General features: G+C 39.4%; 3 protein-coding genes across 3 annotated transcripts; 1 reads left to right on the top strand and 2 right to left on the bottom strand.

Annotated features, from left to right (window-relative positions):
• Positions 1–1,141: 1,141 nt before the first annotated feature.
• Positions 1,142–6,740, bottom strand: LOC133448530 (twinfilin-2-like). The gene is made up of 9 exons (XM_061727133.1): positions 6,504–6,740; positions 5,715–5,792; positions 5,340–5,518; positions 3,907–4,002; positions 3,729–3,833; positions 3,263–3,388; positions 3,015–3,165; positions 2,493–2,614; positions 1,142–2,384 (listed from the first exon to the last, which is right to left on the bottom strand). Exons 1-9 carry the CDS (start codon positions 6,526–6,528, stop codon positions 2,217–2,219), a joined length of 1,050 nt encoding a protein of 349 aa, XP_061583117.1. The 5' UTR covers positions 6,529–6,740; the 3' UTR covers positions 1,142–2,216.
• A 1,199-nt stretch (positions 6,741–7,939) lies between these two features.
• On the bottom strand, positions 7,940–13,893 carry LOC133448532 (WD repeat-containing protein 82-like). The gene is made up of 9 exons (XM_061727134.1): positions 13,519–13,893; positions 13,123–13,223; positions 12,224–12,290; positions 11,874–11,973; positions 10,755–10,871; positions 10,508–10,663; positions 8,535–8,604; positions 8,289–8,431; positions 7,940–8,211 (listed from the first exon to the last, which is right to left on the bottom strand). Exons 1-9 carry the CDS (start codon positions 13,677–13,679, stop codon positions 8,179–8,181), a joined length of 948 nt encoding a protein of 315 aa, XP_061583118.1. The 5' UTR covers positions 13,680–13,893; the 3' UTR covers positions 7,940–8,178.
• Positions 13,894–14,382: 489 nt separating this feature from the next.
• Positions 14,383–18,939, top strand: rpusd4 (RNA pseudouridine synthase D4). Its single transcript, XM_061727142.1, has 6 exons — positions 14,383–14,874; positions 16,429–16,636; positions 16,714–16,807; positions 17,014–17,164; positions 17,271–17,368; positions 18,040–18,939. Exons 1-6 carry the CDS (start codon positions 14,466–14,468, stop codon positions 18,355–18,357), a joined length of 1,278 nt encoding a protein of 425 aa, XP_061583126.1. The 5' UTR covers positions 14,383–14,465; the 3' UTR covers positions 18,358–18,939.
• Positions 18,940–19,092: the final 153 nt, after the last annotated feature.

Below are 19,092 nucleotides of genomic sequence, written 5' to 3' on the forward strand. Positions count from 1 at the left end.
ATAATAAGTGTAATTTCATGTTTTTCAGAACTACAATAGCAGACATTAGTGGCATATTTTATTTCATATTGTATTTCTGTTTTAAAATTTTGAGACACAAAGTACGATTTTTGTGTTGCGAGCAGGAAGAAATTTGGTTGGTTGTTTCAGGTTTGACAAAGGTACGTCAGAGGCACCTCCCTCAAGTTTTAACTCACCATAAAACAACTAGAACAGAACAACACCCTGGTTATTAATGACTCAATAACATACAATCATTCATATAACATTGAGAAATTGATAAATGTACTTTAAAAGCATATTTTGCCTGTCACAACACTTTACTTTTATTTACAGCTTGAGGAAAATTAACTTGGATTGAACTATTTGGATATTATCGTATTTTCTGGACTATAAGCCGCACCTGCATACAAGCCGCATCCGCTCTATTTAAAAAAAAAAAAAAAGAAGATATGCAAGCGGCAGATATTTATGTTAGATTAGATATATACTACATGTACAGAAGGATTTTGAACTGTAAATGATGTACATGTTTGTACCTAAATAGATCCTTTCCTAACAGTGTTTTTTAACACGGCAGCAACTTTGCTGATTAAAACCGGACAGAACCAAGACAAAAAATAACCAGTATTTATTTATCTGTTTATCTGTTTGAAATCTGCTTCTACCTACGTCTATCTGCTAAAGAAGAAGTAACGTATTCTTCTTTGCATTTTTTTTGTCTTAGTTTTGATTCTAATCCCGGTTAGCGCCCCGAGTGGTGGAAGAAAAATCCACAGAATAGCTGCACCTTTGTATAAGCCGCATGGTTCAAAACCTATGAAAAAAAGTAGCGGCTTATAGTCCAGAAAATACGGTACTTGTAACAACCACTTGAAAGCTGCTGTTCAACCCTGTTTCCAAGACAAAAATGTTCACATCATCTGTGTTTTCCCATGAGGCATCGAGGCGGCAGCGCACACAGCTGAAGGCTTCAGAGCAGAACGCTTTCTCAGAAAACACACACAAACCCTGTGACTCCTGCTGCTGCCTCTCTGCCTGCATGAGTATGGGATATCAGTCACACACACATGCATTAATGAAGGAGGAAATGACCAAACACACACGCTACAAAACACAGAAAATATTTTATTGTTGAACCGTGTAAAACCACAGCCTTCTTCTGAGTGTGGTCAAACCTGAGTGGTGCAGACAGAGATTAGTTAGCATTTATAAATTTATCAAAACACCTCGAATTGTTTTATAAAACTCTTTAACTTCCAGATTTTATTTGCAATCACAGCTCACATTAACATGATTCCAGCTATTCACGATATCTGGTCAAGTAAGGCACGACTTGTGTTATTGGTACAAACTGCCTTTTCTGCAGAATAAACTAAAACAAAGCTATAGTTTCTCATGTTAATGTGAAGGAGCATATTTGTTTTTAAAGTGCCCAAACTATGCCCATTTACACAGTCAAATTATATTCTGGTTTGTTGAAATAGTGCATGAAATATTGAAAGAAGAAGAATAGGGAAGCTTCTCCTCACACCATCAACTGCTACAGAACTTCCTGAAAAAGAGTCTGTTCCGATTGCTCAGATGAAGACAAGGATGCTTTAAAAGACAAATGTAACCTCCAGGTTTTAAAAATTCAACACAAATGAGGTTGCAGCCAGATTATATTTTACCAATGCAAAGATAACTACCGCTGCTTCACCAATTATGGAAATATTTGCCATGGCGATGGAAACAAGTAGCAGATAAATGTTTAAACCATGTAAGGAGCAAGATCTTTTTCCTGGTGTGGATTTAGGTGTTCGCAAACCAGGAATGTATAAAAAGCATAATACGCCCATAAGAACAGACTTCTCAGCTGTTAAACTAAACTAATTTGTAATAGTCTAGACTTGATTTATTTTTTTATTCATTTACACCCGGATCTCTGTTTGGCTGCACAGTAGAAATAATAAATGAAAGATTCAACTCATTGATGAAAAAAAGAGGAGGACTTTCAACAAGGTGGCAAAAATCAGCATGATGATGATTTAGCAAAAACGTCTTAAAAGAATGAACTCTGCTTTAAGGTGGTTGTGACTTTTCCTTATTTTCATTGCCAAATGTATATCCTGGTGTAAAAAAACAAAAAGAGGCAGTGGCTAGAAGCGTAAGAGTCAAAGAACAAGTCAATTCTTAAATATCATGACATTATGTATTAAGGATGTGAGTTAAGTCTAATTTTCTCCCCCGTTCTCTCCTGCACCCTTGATGAGGCGTTTGTTGCCCCTCTTCCCTCCTGGTCCGCGGGGCTTAGCAAACACCTGCTTTAAGGTGTGCTCCATCGGGTGGACCTCCTCGTACAAGAACTCCTCTGTCAGCCCATCGCCGCTGTCTATCTCCATCTGTGCACATATACAGAATAACTATTTCATCTGTACATGATGGGGATCTTGATGGAAATATGTTGACCTGGCGTCAACCTCCATGTGGAGGATTTGGGAATCTTGTACCTTCTTTATGACCTCCAGCTGGTATTCTCTCTCCACTTCATCCAGTAGCCGGTTCTTACAGCTGGAGTACAGCATCCGCTCTTTGATACTGCAGGTGTACCCAGGCATCGAGTATATGAACACTGGAGGAGACATTTAAGACACTTGTTTAAGGACACATTAAGGTCCACCAGCAAGATCATAACACAATCCACCAGATTTTGGTCTTTACATAAAAACCAGGGTGGAAAGAGAAGGGCCTACTAGAACACCTTAAAATTAACCACAGGAAGGCTAATAATAATAATAACTAAACATGGGCATAAAAGAAAATTGAAAATCCTATTACTTTCAAGATACCAAAATCCTCCACATAAGCTAGAGAATTTCAGAATTGAGTAATAATTATCTGGTTTTTCAGTTTGAGATACTCTGTTTTCACATTGCACACTTATATTGAACATTTCTGGTGTTGTGAATTTACATTTAATTTATGGAACTCTGAATTCTTCTTCCACCTAACACAAGAGGCAGTGTACTGACCCAGCGCCTCCTGCGGCTGGCCTTGATGGGAATGTTTGAAGATGAAGAAGTGGTATCTTGGGAAATCTGCGGGAATCCTGAAGGGAAGCTCGTGGGTTTCTGTTGGTTTGGTGTGAACTAATTCAATGGTCTCCTTCTCTACGTCCAGCCGCTGCAAAAAGACAAACAAAAGACAAGAAAACACAAAAAAGACGCCTTGTTTAGATGCTAAATATCATACAATCCACTTTGCTGTGTACGAGACTCACCATCTGTATGTAGTTTATGCGTTTTTGCTTGAGTTGCTGGAGAGCTCGTCTGGCTTCTTCTTGCAAAGGGAAAGCAAGACCTTGAATAGTGTGAGCCCTCTTGTCTAATCCAAACTCCATAGTGACCTGAGATACAGCAAAAGAACAAACAATGAAAATGTAATCATTGAAATCTCAATAAGCAGAAGCTGCACGTCTATGCACTGGACATAACAAACCCTCGCTCGTGCTGTTGGAGTCCCAATTCTTCTGCATTCATCCTGCAGAAATAAGAGACATTTGTGTGTGTATGCGTTTCTTTTTCTTCATCATTTCTATACAATTTAAACTTTGTATCAGTAAGAAAATGAACATACCCAAACGACTCTATCCTGCGGGATCAAAGGTGAAGTAAAGATGAGCACATTCAGGTTACAAGCCGGGAGCTGCTCGTGTGGTATTCAGACACCCTGCATTATAATCGTACCTCTGTGACTCGGATTCGCTGCAGCTCCTGCTCAGCTGCGGTGAGAGGACCTGGGGAGGAACAGGACGCCTTGTGGCGCAGGTATCCCTGGAAACACACGTCGTCCTGAAAACAGAGGCCCGCCATCAAGCAGCTGATGACTGACGGATAACTCGACCATTGGAAGTATTCTACAAACCTCCACTGTGCCAAACATTTCGTCTTTGATGTGGCCTCCTCCGAACTCTTTCTTCAGTGTGGCACGGGTTGCTGCATACATCATCTTTTGCCTCACCTGCAGCAGACACACATGAAGGCATAACTGTCATGACACCAACTATCTAGATTATATTTGCATCAAATATGTTGCTTTGCTTAAAAGAGGGAAGTCCGAGCTGTTCATGTCCAAACTGCAGACAGGGAATGTCAAAAATAATTCAGCCGAGTGCTACTGAGAGGATCCTTGGAATTATTTGTGACCATGATTTGTCTTTTAATTCAACAATAAAAAAAGTGTCTAAAATAATTTGTTCCACTTGTGCAATATTGTCAAGATGAGGAACATCTTCTTTCAGAACGATGCAGAAAAAAAAAATTTCTATGTATTTATTATTTCAAGATTAAACTACTGTAATGTTTTACAAGTGAGCAGAGGTGTCAAGTAACAAAGTACAAATACTTCGTTACCTTACTTAAGTAGAAATTTTGGTTATTTATACTTCACTGGAGTCATTATTTTTCAGACGACTTTTTACTTTTACTCCTTACATTTTCACACAATTATCTGTACTTTTTACTCCTTACATTTTAAAAACAGACTTGTTACTCTATTTCATTTTGGCCTTTAAAAAAAAACTATCCAGTTAAATTGCACCATCCGGATAGAGTGAATTTGGTTGTGGTTGTTTCAGATGTTCTTGTCCAGTTTTGTTCTTACATCCGTTCCCTCAGATTCCTGCAACTAAACTTGGATGTACATTCCAATAAAGGTTAGGATAAATGATAACATGCCTCTGAAGTTTGACTTTTTGCACCATTACAATACTTATAGACAACTAGTCATCATATCTCCTGCTCTCTGAAACACATGTTAATGCTCAATAGTACACATATATGGTTCTTTAATATATTTGCATTATACTAAGATGCATTCATTTTCAATGGCTTTTGTCCTTAATGGCTTTTTTCCCCCTTACATTATTTTTACTTTTATACTTTAAGTAGTTTTGAAACCAGTACTTTTATACTTTTACTTGAGTAAAAAACTTGAGTTGATACTTCAACTTCTACAGGAGTATTTTTAAACTCTAGTATCTATACTTGTACCTGAGTAATGAATGTGAATACTTTTGACACCTCTGCAAGTGAGATGTCCTATAATTACTCTGAACAGCCTTCGACTGATCCAAAATGCTGCACTGGGTTCTGATGAGAACTGGAAAAATCAAGCTTTTACCTTTCAGGCTGAAATCAAGTCTAGTCAAGTTTTTACCTTTATTTTCCAATGATTGTGATACTTTATGGTTAAAGCTGAAACTGACTAATGACATCACAAGTCAGAAGGTTTCTACGTTAGACTACTTCTGAGGGGAACGGAGAGAGGAAAAGGTCTTAAAGAATCAACACACATACAGGTGACTGGTCAGGTGACCAAGCAACGAAGATCCACTCATATCCTTGTGAGTTCTGCGAGTCCAGACGATAGAGGATGTAGCAAGGCTCCTGAGGCATAAGAAGAGGAAGCAGGAACTGATCGTAATCCTTGTCCCAGCTCTGTGCCGGGTCTCTGCATGAATCTAGCACCAACTCCTCTGATCAATAAAAGAAAAAAAAAGTGTAAGCAAGATTATTTGCTCGGGGGTCAAGTTCTGAGTCTCTAGAAAGCACCCAGAGACAACTTCTGTTGTAATAGACGCTATATAAATAAAACTGAATTGAACTGAATTTCAGACAAGGCCCAGGTTCTGTCAGACACTTCTGAATACAATATATATGTGTCTTGTTTACCATTTCTGATGATAATCTTCATGATTCTGATGGAACCTCCTCTCGCTCTTGCCAGAAACTCTTTCAGCTCAGATGTTGCTGCAGTAACCAGATATAAGGAACATGAAGTCAAAACAGATCCACTTCAGGGAGAAAAATGTAATTTGCTGCCAGGTTTTCACATCATCATCTAAACTGACTCAGAGAGCACAAATATACACCAACATATCCCAGACAGACGTCAGTCTGAGGAATGAAACAACTTAATTCCCCCAACTTCTAAATCCCCGGATGATACTTTATCGCAGAAAACTATATATATGACCTACCTCCTTGTCTCACCATGGTTACCAAACACAGAGGACTCATAAATGATGTAAGATTAGGTGAGAAAGGTGAGAGAGGTTTGCTTCCGCCAGCCCACAAATGCTCCAGTTACCAAATGCCATAACACAGATATATGTATGCTGCTATCAAACTGCTATGAATGAATGTGGGAGAATAATTCATCACATCAATGATTTTACAGCAGCAGCTGAGATATTTTGGATTGAAACAATGTGAACGAAAGTCATCCTTTTTCTAGATGTGAAGTTTTTAAGATCCACAGACATTCACATTCACAAATGAAGAAACAACTTATTTTTTTTTGTCAAAGCAAAACATCAAATGAGATCATCAGTGCAAATGTGAAGATATTATATATGATATAGTGGTGCAACTCAGAGGGCAGGCATAAAATCTACAAAGGAAGTATTTCACTTATTGGCAGTTAGACCCATTCGGGTTTTATTTCAAAAGTAGACTTACCATTAATTCCTGTTTGATGTGACATCTTTTGGTAGTCAGGGTTCAGGAAGGACCACGTCCAAGTCTCTGTGTCCTTGCTCAGCAGGTAGGATGCCTCTCGTCTGATGGCAGGCTGACGGACCCACGCGTACAAGTGACATAAGCGCCTTCAGAGTGACTTGGGAGCTTCCTAACACCTGAAATACAATCTGCGGAACTGTGGCTGAGTAATAACGTGCCAGTCAGTGGATGTGTCACCCCCGAGCACTGACCTAAACCTCTTTGGTGGGGTTAGGCTCCAGCAGGCCACCCCTTGCTCCTACTGCACCGTGTAAGTGTCTGTGCAGAGATCCCCTGATCACCACGGCAGTGGTCAACAGCAGCGTCTGCAGAAGCGGTCAGTGTGGCACGTGTGGTGACATTTTAGCGCTCATTCACAGAGTGGCTGATCAGCTCGGGCAGACACAACTCACTGAGCTCAAATTCCAGGCACCTGGTCCCAGAAACGTGACACCTACCATTTCACCTGTTCCCTGATCCCAGGTATCCGTGGCCATATGCTCTGTGCCCTTGATCGGTGAATGAGTGAATAAAAAGATGAGAGTAAGGCCGGCCATTTTTTTTTGCAATATAAGAATGTGAGGTTTCCTATGACAAGAAACATTACTCCGGCTTAAATGTAAGCCGAACAGCCCCAGAAACGACCTGGGCATGATCTGTACAAATGGATCCATCGCTGGCCATGAACACACTAAAGGATAATAGTGTTCACAGCCCTGGATGACTGGCTGGGCGGGAAATTAGTTCACATAAAAATTGGTAGAAGTGTATTTAGTAAATAATGTACCTGTCAACAATTTATACAGTGAATGTTTTTCCTGCTCACACACATAGTTGGTAAGTGGGTGAGCGACAGATAAGAGAGTACCTGTGAGGTTACCTGTGATGGGATCATCCATTATTCATTCAGTGGTGAGTACCCAACCCAAGCAACTATACATTATTCAACATGGCTCCCACTCCTCTCCTCTGCCTCAGGAAGACACACCTCATGTATGTTCACTTACACTTGCACACAGAAGAATAAAGCTACCTGCATTTCTCTCATGCTTGAATATAGCAGTTGAGGTTCCTTATCATGTCACATTTAAGAGAGATACATGTATTTACTGTGATTGAGGGTGTAATCTGAGATGTTAAGTGTTAACACAGTATGTTAATTGGTTAATCAATAAACTGAAATATTGTAGTTGTTGTTTTTCATTCATAATCAAAAATAACCTTTTAAAAGTAAAAAAAGACTAAACACTCTCTTAGCTCTTAGTTCAGTTTCTCATCCGGGAGTCTTTTTTCTTTCCTTTGTTGTTAAAATAAATATCACAATTAACAATGATTAAAACAAAACAATGTCTGAAAAAAGAGCAGTTTATTTTCAAGTATTGAACAATAAAAAATACAATTCAACGATATAATGCAGAGATAAAAAATGAGCGAATGTAACCTAACTGTGGTAAAAACTTTTTTTTTTTTACAGGAGATAAAAAGTATTTTGCTCAACTAATGTTGAATTAAAACTTTTAAAAGCTTAAAACGTCACTTGGTAAAAATATTAACATGAGCTAAACTTTTGGGGATGGAACTTTTAATTGTTCCAAAAAGGACAGTGCAGATAAAAACACACAAAAAACACCCCTCCTCATTGGTCATCGATACACGGGAGCCAAAATTTCTGTTGAGAAAAAAATAAAAGTTGAGCTGCGTTGAGCAACAGTCAACGAGGCTTTCAAGTGTTCGGTTTGTACTCACCATGTTTGTGCAGGCACTGGCAAACGTCATGTGTCTGGGGTTAAACTGGAGCGCGTTGATGGGTCCTGGATGCTTCCCGTCCAACACGGCAACCTTCATCCCACTGTCTGTGCTCCAAACATGCACCCTCCCATCTTCTGAACCTGCACAACAAAGGTGATATGTTTTCCTTTCTTTTTATTTTTTAAAAACACAATCTCAATCTCTAACGAGACGACAAGCAAATATAAAGTTGAAGCATCTCACCAATCATGACAAACTGTGAGTCTGGTGTGAAGCAGGCCTCCAGGGAGATGCCTCTACTGTTGTTGTAGCCCTTCAAATGAGCAGAAATCACAACACTTTAAAATAGAATACAAGAATAGAATAGACTTTATTGATCTCCCAGAGGAGAAATTCAATTGTGCAGCAGCAAAACACACACACGCTAAACGGTTTATAAAAATACACATGAAAGTATGACAAGGTATAAAAAAGTATATCCTAAAAAAATTAAATAAAAAAAAAACCAATAAATAGCTAAATAATTAAAAAAAGAGCAACATAAAATGTAGAAAAATGAGCAATGTACTAGAGAAAAATAGTAAACCCCAAAAACGGTGCAAATGTAATGTGCAAAAAATACGTGAGGTATTTAGCGGGCAAAGGTTATTGCACTTTCAGAGAAACAGGTTATTGCACTCGGGTGCCTACAGTTGCTTATTATAGAGTCTGATGGCTGTGGGGATGAAGGACCTGCGGTAGCGTTCCTTCTTGCAGCGCGGCTGGAGCAGTCTTTGGCTGAAGGAGCTGCTGATGCTCCCACAGTGTCATGTAGGGGGTGAGAGGGTTGTCCATGATGGAGTTCAGCTTGACCAGCGTCCTCCTCTCCCCCACCTCCTCAGCAGAGTCCAGATACAACCAAGAACCGAGCCAGCCCTCCTGACCAGTCGGTTCAGTCTCTTCCCGTCTCTCTCCGAGCTCCCGCAGCTCCAGCAGACCACTGCATAGAATATGGCAGACGCTACCACAGAGTCATAAAAAGTCCTTAGGAGCTCCCTGCACACACCGAAGGACCTCAGTCTCCTCAGCAGGTGGAGTCGGCTCTGGCCCTTCTTGTACAGGGCGTCGGTGTTGTGTGACCAGTCCAGTTTGTTGTTGAGGTGAACACCCAGGTACTGGTACTCCTCCACCGTCTCAATGTCCAGCCCCTGGATGTTCACCGGTGCAAGAGACAGAGGGTTCCTGCCGAAGTTGATCACCACCTCCTTCGTCTTGCTGGTGTTGATGCGCAGCTGGTTCAGTTCGTACCATGAGACGAAGTCGGCAATGACCCCCCTGTACTCCAGATCGTCCCCCCTGGACACGCGTCCCACGATGGCAGAGTCATCAGAGAACTTCTGGAGATGGCAGGAGTCCGTGTTGTGGTGGAAATCCGAAGTGTAAAGTGTGAAGAGGAACGGAGCGAGGACTGTGCCCTGCGGGGCCCCCGTGCTGCAGACCACCACATCAGACACACAGTTGCGGAGCCTCACGTACTGCGGCCTGTTGGTGAGGTAGTCCATGCAGCCAGGTGACAGTCCACTCCTGCTTCCTCCAGCTTCCCCCTGAGCAGCGATGGCTGGATGGTGTTAAAAGCACTGGAGAAGTCAAAGAACATGACTCTCACAATTTAGGGGTAGGGATGAAAAGTAGGGGTAGGGGGGGTATTGGGACAGGGCCTTATTCCCAATAGGTAAGTATGCAGGGGACAGATAAATCAGGTTGTGATCTGAGCGCCCCAGCGGGGGGAGAGGTGAAGAGGTGTATGCGTCCTTGGTATTCACATACATTAAGTCCAGTGTTCTATTGTCTCTGGTGTGGCAATTTACATACTGTGTGAAGGTGGGAAGAGTGGAGGACAGCGAGGCGTGGTTGAAGTCGCCCGAGATGAGGAGGAGGGACTAGGGGTGCACTGTCTGAAGTTTGGATACTACAGAGTGCAGGGATTCACAGGCTAAAGCAGCGTCGGCCGACACCGTTATCGCGATGACGTGCGAGAACTCCCTTGGGAGGTAGTACGGCCGAATGCTAACAGCTAGCAGCTCCATGTCCTTACTGCAGTACCGTTCCTTCACCCTGATGGGTCCCGGGTTGCACCATTTGTCGTTCACAAACATTCAGCTTTAAGAAGCTTTCACCTTCTTAAAATGTTCACATGAATATAAAAAGAGATGTAAGTAAACAAGTGTGCGTCCTACCGAAAAAGTGTGCAGCACGGCCCCACTGAAAGCATCCAGGATACGAATGGCCCCTCCGTTTGTGCAGATGAGAATCTGTTTCCCATCGTTGCTGAATTTGATTCCAGTCCAGTCACAGACACGATTAAACCGGGTCTTAAAGGTGGTAAAGGAACCCTTTCAAAGAGAGAAAGTAAAATAACATAAGTCATAGTAACAGCAGCTTTGTTAAGGTGAGGCAGCTCCCAAATCCCATGATGAACCATACCTTGTCATAAGCACGAAGGTCAAAAAGTTCAATGGCCTGTGAATCCACCCCTGTGGCAAATATCAGCCCATCTGGGTCAAACGAACAAATAGGTTTCCCCGGGAGATTAGTCAAACCCTGAAACAGAAAGAATAAAAAAACAAAACACCTTTTATCAAAGAATAACGATTAGCAAAAGTCTGAAGAAATACACAGAAAAACACCATGTTTCATCCTTCTTTGTCAATAACACATAACCGTTACAGCAGTTCAGCTCTTCATCTAAAGTACTAATACTGTAATTACTAGGCCTGTGTTGAAAAAATCGATTTCCCTATTCTAAATCGATTCTCATATTAATTCCTAAAAATCGGTTCATATGTCTAAAGATGGATTTTTTCTCTTTTATTTATTTATGTATTTTTTTTTCATCATTACATTACAACTTTTGGTTATTTTTTTGTTTATCCCAAAAAAAGGAATGTTTTGTTGGACACGAGAATAACTGGTGTCATGTTTTTGCCTTTAAATATGTTTAAAGGTATGAAAACATTAAAGTGTTAGGTTATAATTGCATAAATTGTCTATACTTCATTACTTTATATACTGTCTTGGGGTTACATTTGCAAAAAATGCTAAAAACCAAATGCTCAAAAATTAAAAACCAAAATAGACCGAAAATGGAACAAATAAAAACGGAATGTGGGAAAAAATAAAACCGATTTCATCCGTCTCTGTTTGCTGCCCTGGATCTGTTTGGTAATTCTGACCCACATGATGTTTCTGAAAGCAGTTCTATCAGCATTCTGGGAGCTGATACAGCTGCCAATACTTGCTGTTCAATCTCAATATAATACTAGTAGTAATATTTTGCATAACTACAGTCATATAATTCATGCAACAGCTCAAAAAACAGTTTTAATAACACTAACCCAAATCAATATCGGAATCGAATAGAGTCGGATCGAATCAAATCTTGATAATCGATTCTGAATCTTAAGAATCGGAATCGAAACGATTCTTGACATTTGAATCAATCCTCAGCCCTAGTAATTACACACGTGAGTAAGTGGTGACTCAAGAGCACATAGGAAGTGTCGTTTTTTTTCTTTTTTCTGTCAGCTTGCAGAAGCTACTGACCTGATAGTCACGAGCGCGCAGGTCCCAGATAAGGACGGTCTTATCCAGCGAGCTGGAGATGAAGGTGTTATCCACAGGAGAAATGGAGAGCGCAGTAACCCTACACACAAGCAAAATATCTTTAAACTTCAAAGAGGCTGTGAGAGTGGAACCTTTAAAACAAGTTCTCTTTCATTTAAGCTGTTAAGTGGTGCACAAGGTTTGATGAATAGTCCATGCAAAAGCACAGCATATAAATTTGCACCCGCAGGTATTTCTCTATCTAGTGTGTACACTTTGCAGTCATGATTGTTTTGGTCACCTTTGCAAACATCACAGCTCATATTTATTCAACCTGGTGCTTTACTCACCGTGCAGTGTGACCTGTGAAATATCTGATGTATTGATTATCGGTGAGTGACAAGTATCGGATGGTATCTGGGGGACACAAGACAGATTATTTTCCAAATGCTCTGCATACATGTATATATTTTGTATTTTGAAAATTTTGCATTTAATACTTTACACTAGGAATGGGTGATATTTTACCGTTCACGATAAACCGTCAAAAAAATTCCCCACGGTAAGAATTTGTCATCTCACGGTAAAAACGATAAATTCCCATCGATGATGTTTTTGTGGAAAGATGATTTATGGTTCTGTGTTAAATTGACGCACAACGTACGTGTGCATGAAGGAAGGAAGGAAGGAAGGAAGGAAGGAAGGAAGGAAGGAAGGAAGGAAGGAAGGAAGGAAGGAAGGAAGGAAGGAAGGAAGGAAGGAAGGAAGGAAGGAAGGAAGGAAGGAAGGAAGGAAGGAAGGAAGGAAGGATATGAGCCAGAAAGAAAGAAAGAAAGAAAGAAAGAAAGAAAGAAAGAAAGAAAGAAAGAAAGAAAGAAAGAAAGAAAGAAAAATTCCCATTAATGACGTGTTTGTGTAACAAACATGGCGGATCTGAGAGTGAGGAGCTTGAGTCATTCCAGTTTTGCAGTACAGGTGTAACTCATTTAATTGGTTTTTATTAATTCAATTTAATTGGTGTAGTTTAGTAACATTTAGTATTCTTTTAGAGCAGTGTTTTAGGGGCTCCAAAAACTGAATGTGGTGATAGATTTATAGTTACAAAGGTGGAGTTGAATTGGTATTTTTTTTTATCGTCATTTTTATCATTATCGGGATAAATGCCAGAAATTATCGTGATACATTTTTTAGTCCATACCGCCCATCCCTACTTTACACTGACAGCAGAGTGTCATTACCAAATTATTACCATTGAGTTTGTTGGAGCTGTAGATGACAGTGTTTGTATCTCCATGAGTGAAGCGGATGAGGTCTACTCCATACTTTTTGCTGTACAGGGTCTTACTGGGCCTGAAACAGAACACAGGTCAGTAATGCTGAATAAAGAACATGCATATAAAATGAAAATGAAAGTAATAATAATAATAATAATAATAATAATAATAATAATAATAATAACAATAATAATAGAAGGGAGTAGGAAGAAGTGTACACTTTTTCCTAGTTCCTACCCCTTTAAATACATCCATAAATAAGAAGAAGCATAAATGAGTCAGTCTAATGCACATGCATGTTAAATTCTACTCTAAAAAGGTAATAATACTGCTCAAGTTTGCAGTTAAATGTCACGTTCCTGGCCACTTACTTTCCATCTCGCATATCATATAACAAAATGCAGTCGTCATCAGTGCTGGATATCGCATTTTCACCATTTGGGCTGTAATCCACACAGTTAACTTTCTCCGCACTGTTTTGATACGTCCTGGCTACCCTGAAACTCCGCAACACCCTGTCTGTGATCTTCATTTCTGCAGGATTTTATGCAAAATCCAACGTACGGCGTAAAACCAAAGGTAAAAGTCGTCCCTGTTTGATCCCATAAAGCAAACAAGTTATTTGTGTCTGGTTGAATAGTGCATGAGAGCTGGCTTTTGGACGGCGTATGCGCTTAAATTGCTTTGTTTGTGCAGAGTAACAGATAATAACAACACGAATACACGGCAGGGCTTGGAGCGTGAATCAAACAGGCAACGGAATCGGAAAACTCGATTATTTGCATGGTTTTGTTTTTTATTTTCCCGGAGGCGGGCGGTGTTGGAATTTTAAGTTGAATTCAGAAGGGTCAACAAAACGGGAGGTAGAGGTAATTGAAACGAACATATTGAAGGGCAGGAAAAGCGGAAGTTGCTTTTTGAAGGATATTTTCTGCGTTTTATTTTTGTTTTCCTGTTGACTTTTTGTCGGAGTTAAAATATAAGTGGAGGTACATTATACTGTAGTGCAAGGTTTTCAATTAAATTATAGAATGCTGTTTCGAAATTTGATTAAAATGGGGTTCTTCACAATGAATAACCCTCTACAATCAATATATGGAAATACCGATATCATGAAAACTACTTCAATATATAATTTTCTTTCGGTGATTAAAAAAATATTTTTAATTTATTAAAAGAAAAAAGTTATTCAAGCTATCGCTGACTTTTACTGTGAAAGGTCTGAACCGGAAGCACTTTAATCTCGTCAACACGCGTGTTTCCTTCGGAATTATTGGGTCAATATTTTTAATACAACTTGGCTCCCAATAAATAAAAGATGAACAAATATAGAAGAGTGATCTACGTAGTCGACCGCATTTCCAGCCTTAACCTACACTGCTCACAGATAAAGCCTCGGATAGCCGTCCGCCGGGGTCTGGAAACATCACCTTTACTCAGGGGTCAGGACGCAGATGACAAACTCTCTCCAGGCTCCGACTCCGGCCACAAAACACGGCTCAAAGCGATCGACCTGGCTCGGAAGATACGACAGGAGAATGCAAAGACACGGGTGAAACAGCCCGCGGCCTCTGGCCCCCAGGAGAGGGTGATGGAGCTGAAACGGGTCAGTCTGCAGCTGCAGAAGGTCCATCCCAACGTGCTGGCCAAACACCTGCACAGAAGCCTGTTATACCAGGATGATCATGTAGCTGTCATCAACAAACCCTACGGTGTCCCTGTCCAAGGTACGGTCTGTCTGTGTGATTGATTTAGGATCCCCATTACACACAGCACGCAAATTAACACTTAATTAATACATAACAGACGTACATTACAGCACTGTCTCAGAAAATTAGAATATTGTGATAAAGTTCTTTATTTTATGTAATGCAATTTGAAAAAAACAAAAATGTCATACATTCTGGCTTCATTACAAATCAACTGAAATATTGCAAGCCTTTTATTATTTTAATATGGCTGATTATGGCTTATAGTTTAAGATTAAGATTCCCAGAATATTCTAATTTTTTGAGATAGGATATTTGAGTTTTCTTAAGCTGTAAGCCATGATCAGCAATATTAAAATAATAAAAGGCTTGCAATATTTGAGTTGATTTGTAATGAATTGGGAATATATGACATTTTTTTTTTAAATTGCATTACTGAAAATAAAGAACTTTATCACAATATTCTAATTTTCTGAGACAGTCCCGTACATGACAAACAAAACAATAATAGACACAACTCCCTTAGTCACAATCAATACAGAGGATAACTAAATCACCATCATTCTCAGACTTAAATACATAGAAATTAAATCATATAAAACACCTTCATAACCAATACCTGCCTGAAATTACCTTATCTTAGATGTTCTTTGACCACCTTTCAACTTTATTATGAAAGGGTTTACACTACCTATAATTCTATTCAACCTTCACTTTGTTCCTTCTAAATGTCAAATCATCATTCATTAAATTTTAAAAGATATTGTTTCAACTGAAACTTAAACCAATATTTGCTACTTGCATGAGAAATATGAACTGGTATAGAGTTCCAGCCAACCATGGCTCTGTAAAAAAAAAAGTTCTCTGAATCATACCTGTTCTCACCCTCGGTAGTATGAACCTCCTTTCTGATGTGATTCTTGTATTGTAACTATGGTGAGCAAAATGATAATAGAATCTGTCTTACAGTTGTTTCAGAGATTGTGTCACCAGTATATTTCTCAGAAAATTGGTTGCTGATGACAGTGAGCAGAGGGTGGCTGGCGTTGTCCAGGATAGCCAGGAGTTTGTGCACTGTTCTCCTCTCTGCCACTGTCTCCAGAGGGTTCAGCTACTTACCTAGAAATTGTTGGAGTCCGTTTCTGATTTCTTATATTAATCTTACATCCTGTCAGATGCAAGCTGCTTTAATGTTTCTTTTAGGTGGACAAAACCAGATTATATGTGCTTTATACTGATTACTTTGTGCACCATGTAGCTTACTTACATTTCATATATTATAACTTTTTTTAAATGAAGATGAATTAATTATGACTGGAATAATTATTTGCTCAATAACTGAGCACTAAATTGTTCTGAACTTTCTTAAAAGCGCCACACTGATGCTGTTTCTGTGCTGATTTGAATTGTGAAAATCTTTTCATCAGCCTTAGTCAGTCTTTTGTTTGATACCAAAAACCACACTCAAGTAAAAACTGTTGAGATCTGATCAGATTGAAATGTCACATTGATGCTTGGATACCTGGACCTGATTACACATTTGTTTTCTTTTTTTTTTTTAACTTCTCTCAGAGGACCCAGAAGTCACATCCATCTCCTCCGTGCTTCCTGTTCTCTCCAAAATGATGGATGGAATGAAGGTGAAATCTACTTCTCAGCTGCTACCTTGCCTGGGTTTGGAGAAAGACTCAACAGGAACACTCCTGCTAGCCAGGAGCGAAGAAGTAGTAGAGCACATACTGAGCCTGAACAGAAATAACCAAGTGCAGAGGAAATACTGGTAAGATGGGTCAGAAAAATACACATAAGACTTTCATTTTTATGGCCATGTCTGAAAGCTTTACTATTGTTTTTCAGGGTTGTTACAGTCGGTGTTCCTGTGCCATCTGAAGGTCTGATTGATATTCCCATCATGGAAAAAGAGGTTACAGGTCCTCAGCCACACTACAAGGTGTGTTTTCTTTTGTGTGTTTGATGTTGTTTTACTTATCTGTTAAATGAAAATGAATATAAATTAAAATCTGATTATGCGTGCTTGTTTGAGCCTCAGACGTTCAAAGTAAATCAAATAAATCACCTTTTCTTTGCTGTCAGTCGCACTGAGGTATAAACAAGATTATTGGAATTATAAATGTATACATGTTGCTTTGATTTCAGATGGGTCTGAGCCCACTTTTCAGAATGAATGACACGGGTGACGGTATAACAAAAGTCAGAAACCATCAGCAAGCGCATGCGGCAGTCACCAAGTACAGAGTCCTGGACAGCAACAGTGGCTGCAGCCTCATTGAGCTCCAGCCTTTCACTGGTAAGACTGCACTTTGGAAAAATGTTTTGCAGACAATAACTTCCACTTCAGATTTTTTAAATTCAGGACACTGTTTTCTTTTGTTTTTTTAAATTTTATTTCACAGGAGTGAAGCACCAACTGAGGGTTCACATGGCTTTTGCTCTGGGATGTCCCATTCTCGGTGACCATAAATATTCCCACTGGAGCAAACTGGCACCGCAGGTAAAGCATGTTCACAACTCACCACTGAAAACAGGGTGACCAATTTATATTGTGGCACCAATAATAACATGAATAAGTGTTATTATAGTTTGACAAAATGGTTTCTTGACAGAGAACAAACAAAATAAATGGGAACACTTTGATCTGTAACAAAAAGTCTGGTTGTCAGCTGAATGATATACATAGTTTGACAAAAATGGTTTTAGACATAGAACAAACATAGTTTGACAAAAATTGGTTTCTTGACAGAGAACAAATAAAACAAATGAGAACACTTTGATCTGTAACAAAAAGTCCGGTTGTCAGCTGAATGATTAGCATACTTCTGTAGGCAATTTCAAGTCCTTAAATTCATGGTAACTGGAAGCTTTTATAACTTGCTTCAATTACAATGTGAGCTCAGTTGCCTTTTAATATGCCTGAGCCAGTCAATGTCTTCCACTTTTGCTTTGATTTATTGTACACGTTGAAAGATATACCATTTTATTTGGGCACTTATTAGAAATAAACAAGATTACCCATTTAAATACTGAGAATCATGTTCCTTCTAAATTTCAAACAGGTCAAAGTTAAGTGATGAAATGGAATTGTTGTCTTGTACTTAATGAGATATGAACCCAAGGGGCTCCGTCTTGCCCACCAATCCTAAATCATATTCTACCGGTCCACAGAAATTGCCAGAGCTTGTATTGAGAAAGCTTGGGCTGGAGCAGAGCAAGAGTCGGCATCTTCCTCTTCATCTGCATGCGCGGCGGCTGATGCTGCCGGGATCCAGCCGTGGTGACGTCAACGTTTCCTGTCCCCTGCCAAAGTACTTCATGCAAACAGTGCAACGACTGCAGTTCACATTTCCAGATGACAAAGCTAAGAAATTACAGTCTAAGGATTCTGTTTCCCAAAAGTCTTTGCAGTCCAACACCAGATTAAGATCATCGGTTGTGAAACTACGGTTGTCAGAGCAGAGGAAGGAACAGAACCATTCAAATTAAATGGGGGATTAATTATCAAGCTGGGTTATAACAGCGCTGATGAGCAACATTATGAAGCAGAAGACTGTCTGGAATAAAAAAAGGAAAATGTGGAGCCTTTTATGTGACTGTACAGAGCTGTGCAAAATGTCTTCATAATAAAAAAGTGTAGAAACAAATCGGATATGACTATTTTATTTAGCAGCCAAAAATGTGGGCGTCGTAAAACAAAGTTAAAACTTTTGTAATTAAATTGCATTTTGTTCATATCAAGGAGAGGAAAATGATTGACTTGTGATGTCATTGAGTTTTTGTTTTCCCCCTGAAAATCTTTTTAAGTCTTTGCTCTCTGGCAATATGAATCCTCATCCTGAAAAGTTACTTCATCATATTTTTGATTGATGGGAGAAAGTATCAAATATATAAATCTACACTTGTGCATTTGCTGTGGATCAAATGACTGATGTCCCTCCTGGTTCTTAACCTGACACCATAAATAACTGGAAATGTCATTTTCTTCAATCATATGTAAATATTTTTAGTGGACCTGGTCTAAACAAAGGTTCTGACACTATCCCCTTTAGCGCTCTGTAATCTTGTTCTCTTATGTTTAGGGATAAAGGATGCCTTGTTTGGCTTTTCTGCCTCTAAATCGAATTTTCTTCAGCTCATTTCTTACAGGTTTGATCACAAAGGTTGATTCCTGTTTTCCATTTATTTTTAGTTTTTTTTCTCCTCCAATCCATGCAAAATGCT

This window comes from Cololabis saira, chromosome 8, assembly GCF_033807715.1.
Source record: "Cololabis saira isolate AMF1-May2022 chromosome 8, fColSai1.1, whole genome shotgun sequence".
Lineage (NCBI taxonomy): Eukaryota > Metazoa > Chordata > Actinopteri > Beloniformes > Belonidae > Cololabis > Cololabis saira.

Excerpts from the sequence above, each read along its gene's own strand:
- LOC133448530 (XM_061727133.1), bottom strand. The coding sequence starts at position 6,528 with ATGTCACATCAAACAGGAATTAATG. Across the intron at positions 5,519-5,714 it reads GAAGATTATCATCAGAAATG|AGGAGTTGGTGCTAGATTCA; the intron begins GTAAACAAGACA and ends TTTATTGATCAG. Across the intron at positions 3,389-3,728 it reads AGCGAATCCGAGTCACAGAG|GTCACTATGGAGTTTGGATT; the intron begins GTACGATTATAA and ends GCTGTATCTCAG.
- LOC133448532 (XM_061727134.1), bottom strand. The coding sequence starts at position 13,679 with ATGAAGATCACAGACAGGGTGTTGCGGAGTTTCAGGGTAGCCAGGACG. Across the intron at positions 10,872-11,873 it reads TGCGCGCTCGTGACTATCAG|GGTTTGACTAATCTCCCGGG; the intron begins GTCAGTAGCTTC and ends TTTCTGTTTCAG. Across the intron at positions 10,664-10,754 it reads ACCTTCGTGCTTATGACAAG|GGTTCCTTTACCACCTTTAA; the intron begins GTATGGTTCATC and ends TCTCTTTGAAAG.
- rpusd4 (XM_061727142.1), top strand. The coding sequence starts at position 14,466 with ATGAACAAATATAGAAGAGTGATCTACGTAGTCGACCGCATTTCCAGC. Across the intron at positions 14,875-16,428 it reads CTACGGTGTCCCTGTCCAAG|AGGACCCAGAAGTCACATCC; the intron begins GTACGGTCTGTC and ends AACTTCTCTCAG. Across the intron at positions 16,808-17,013 it reads GTCCTCAGCCACACTACAAG|ATGGGTCTGAGCCCACTTTT; the intron begins GTGTGTTTTCTT and ends CTTTGATTTCAG.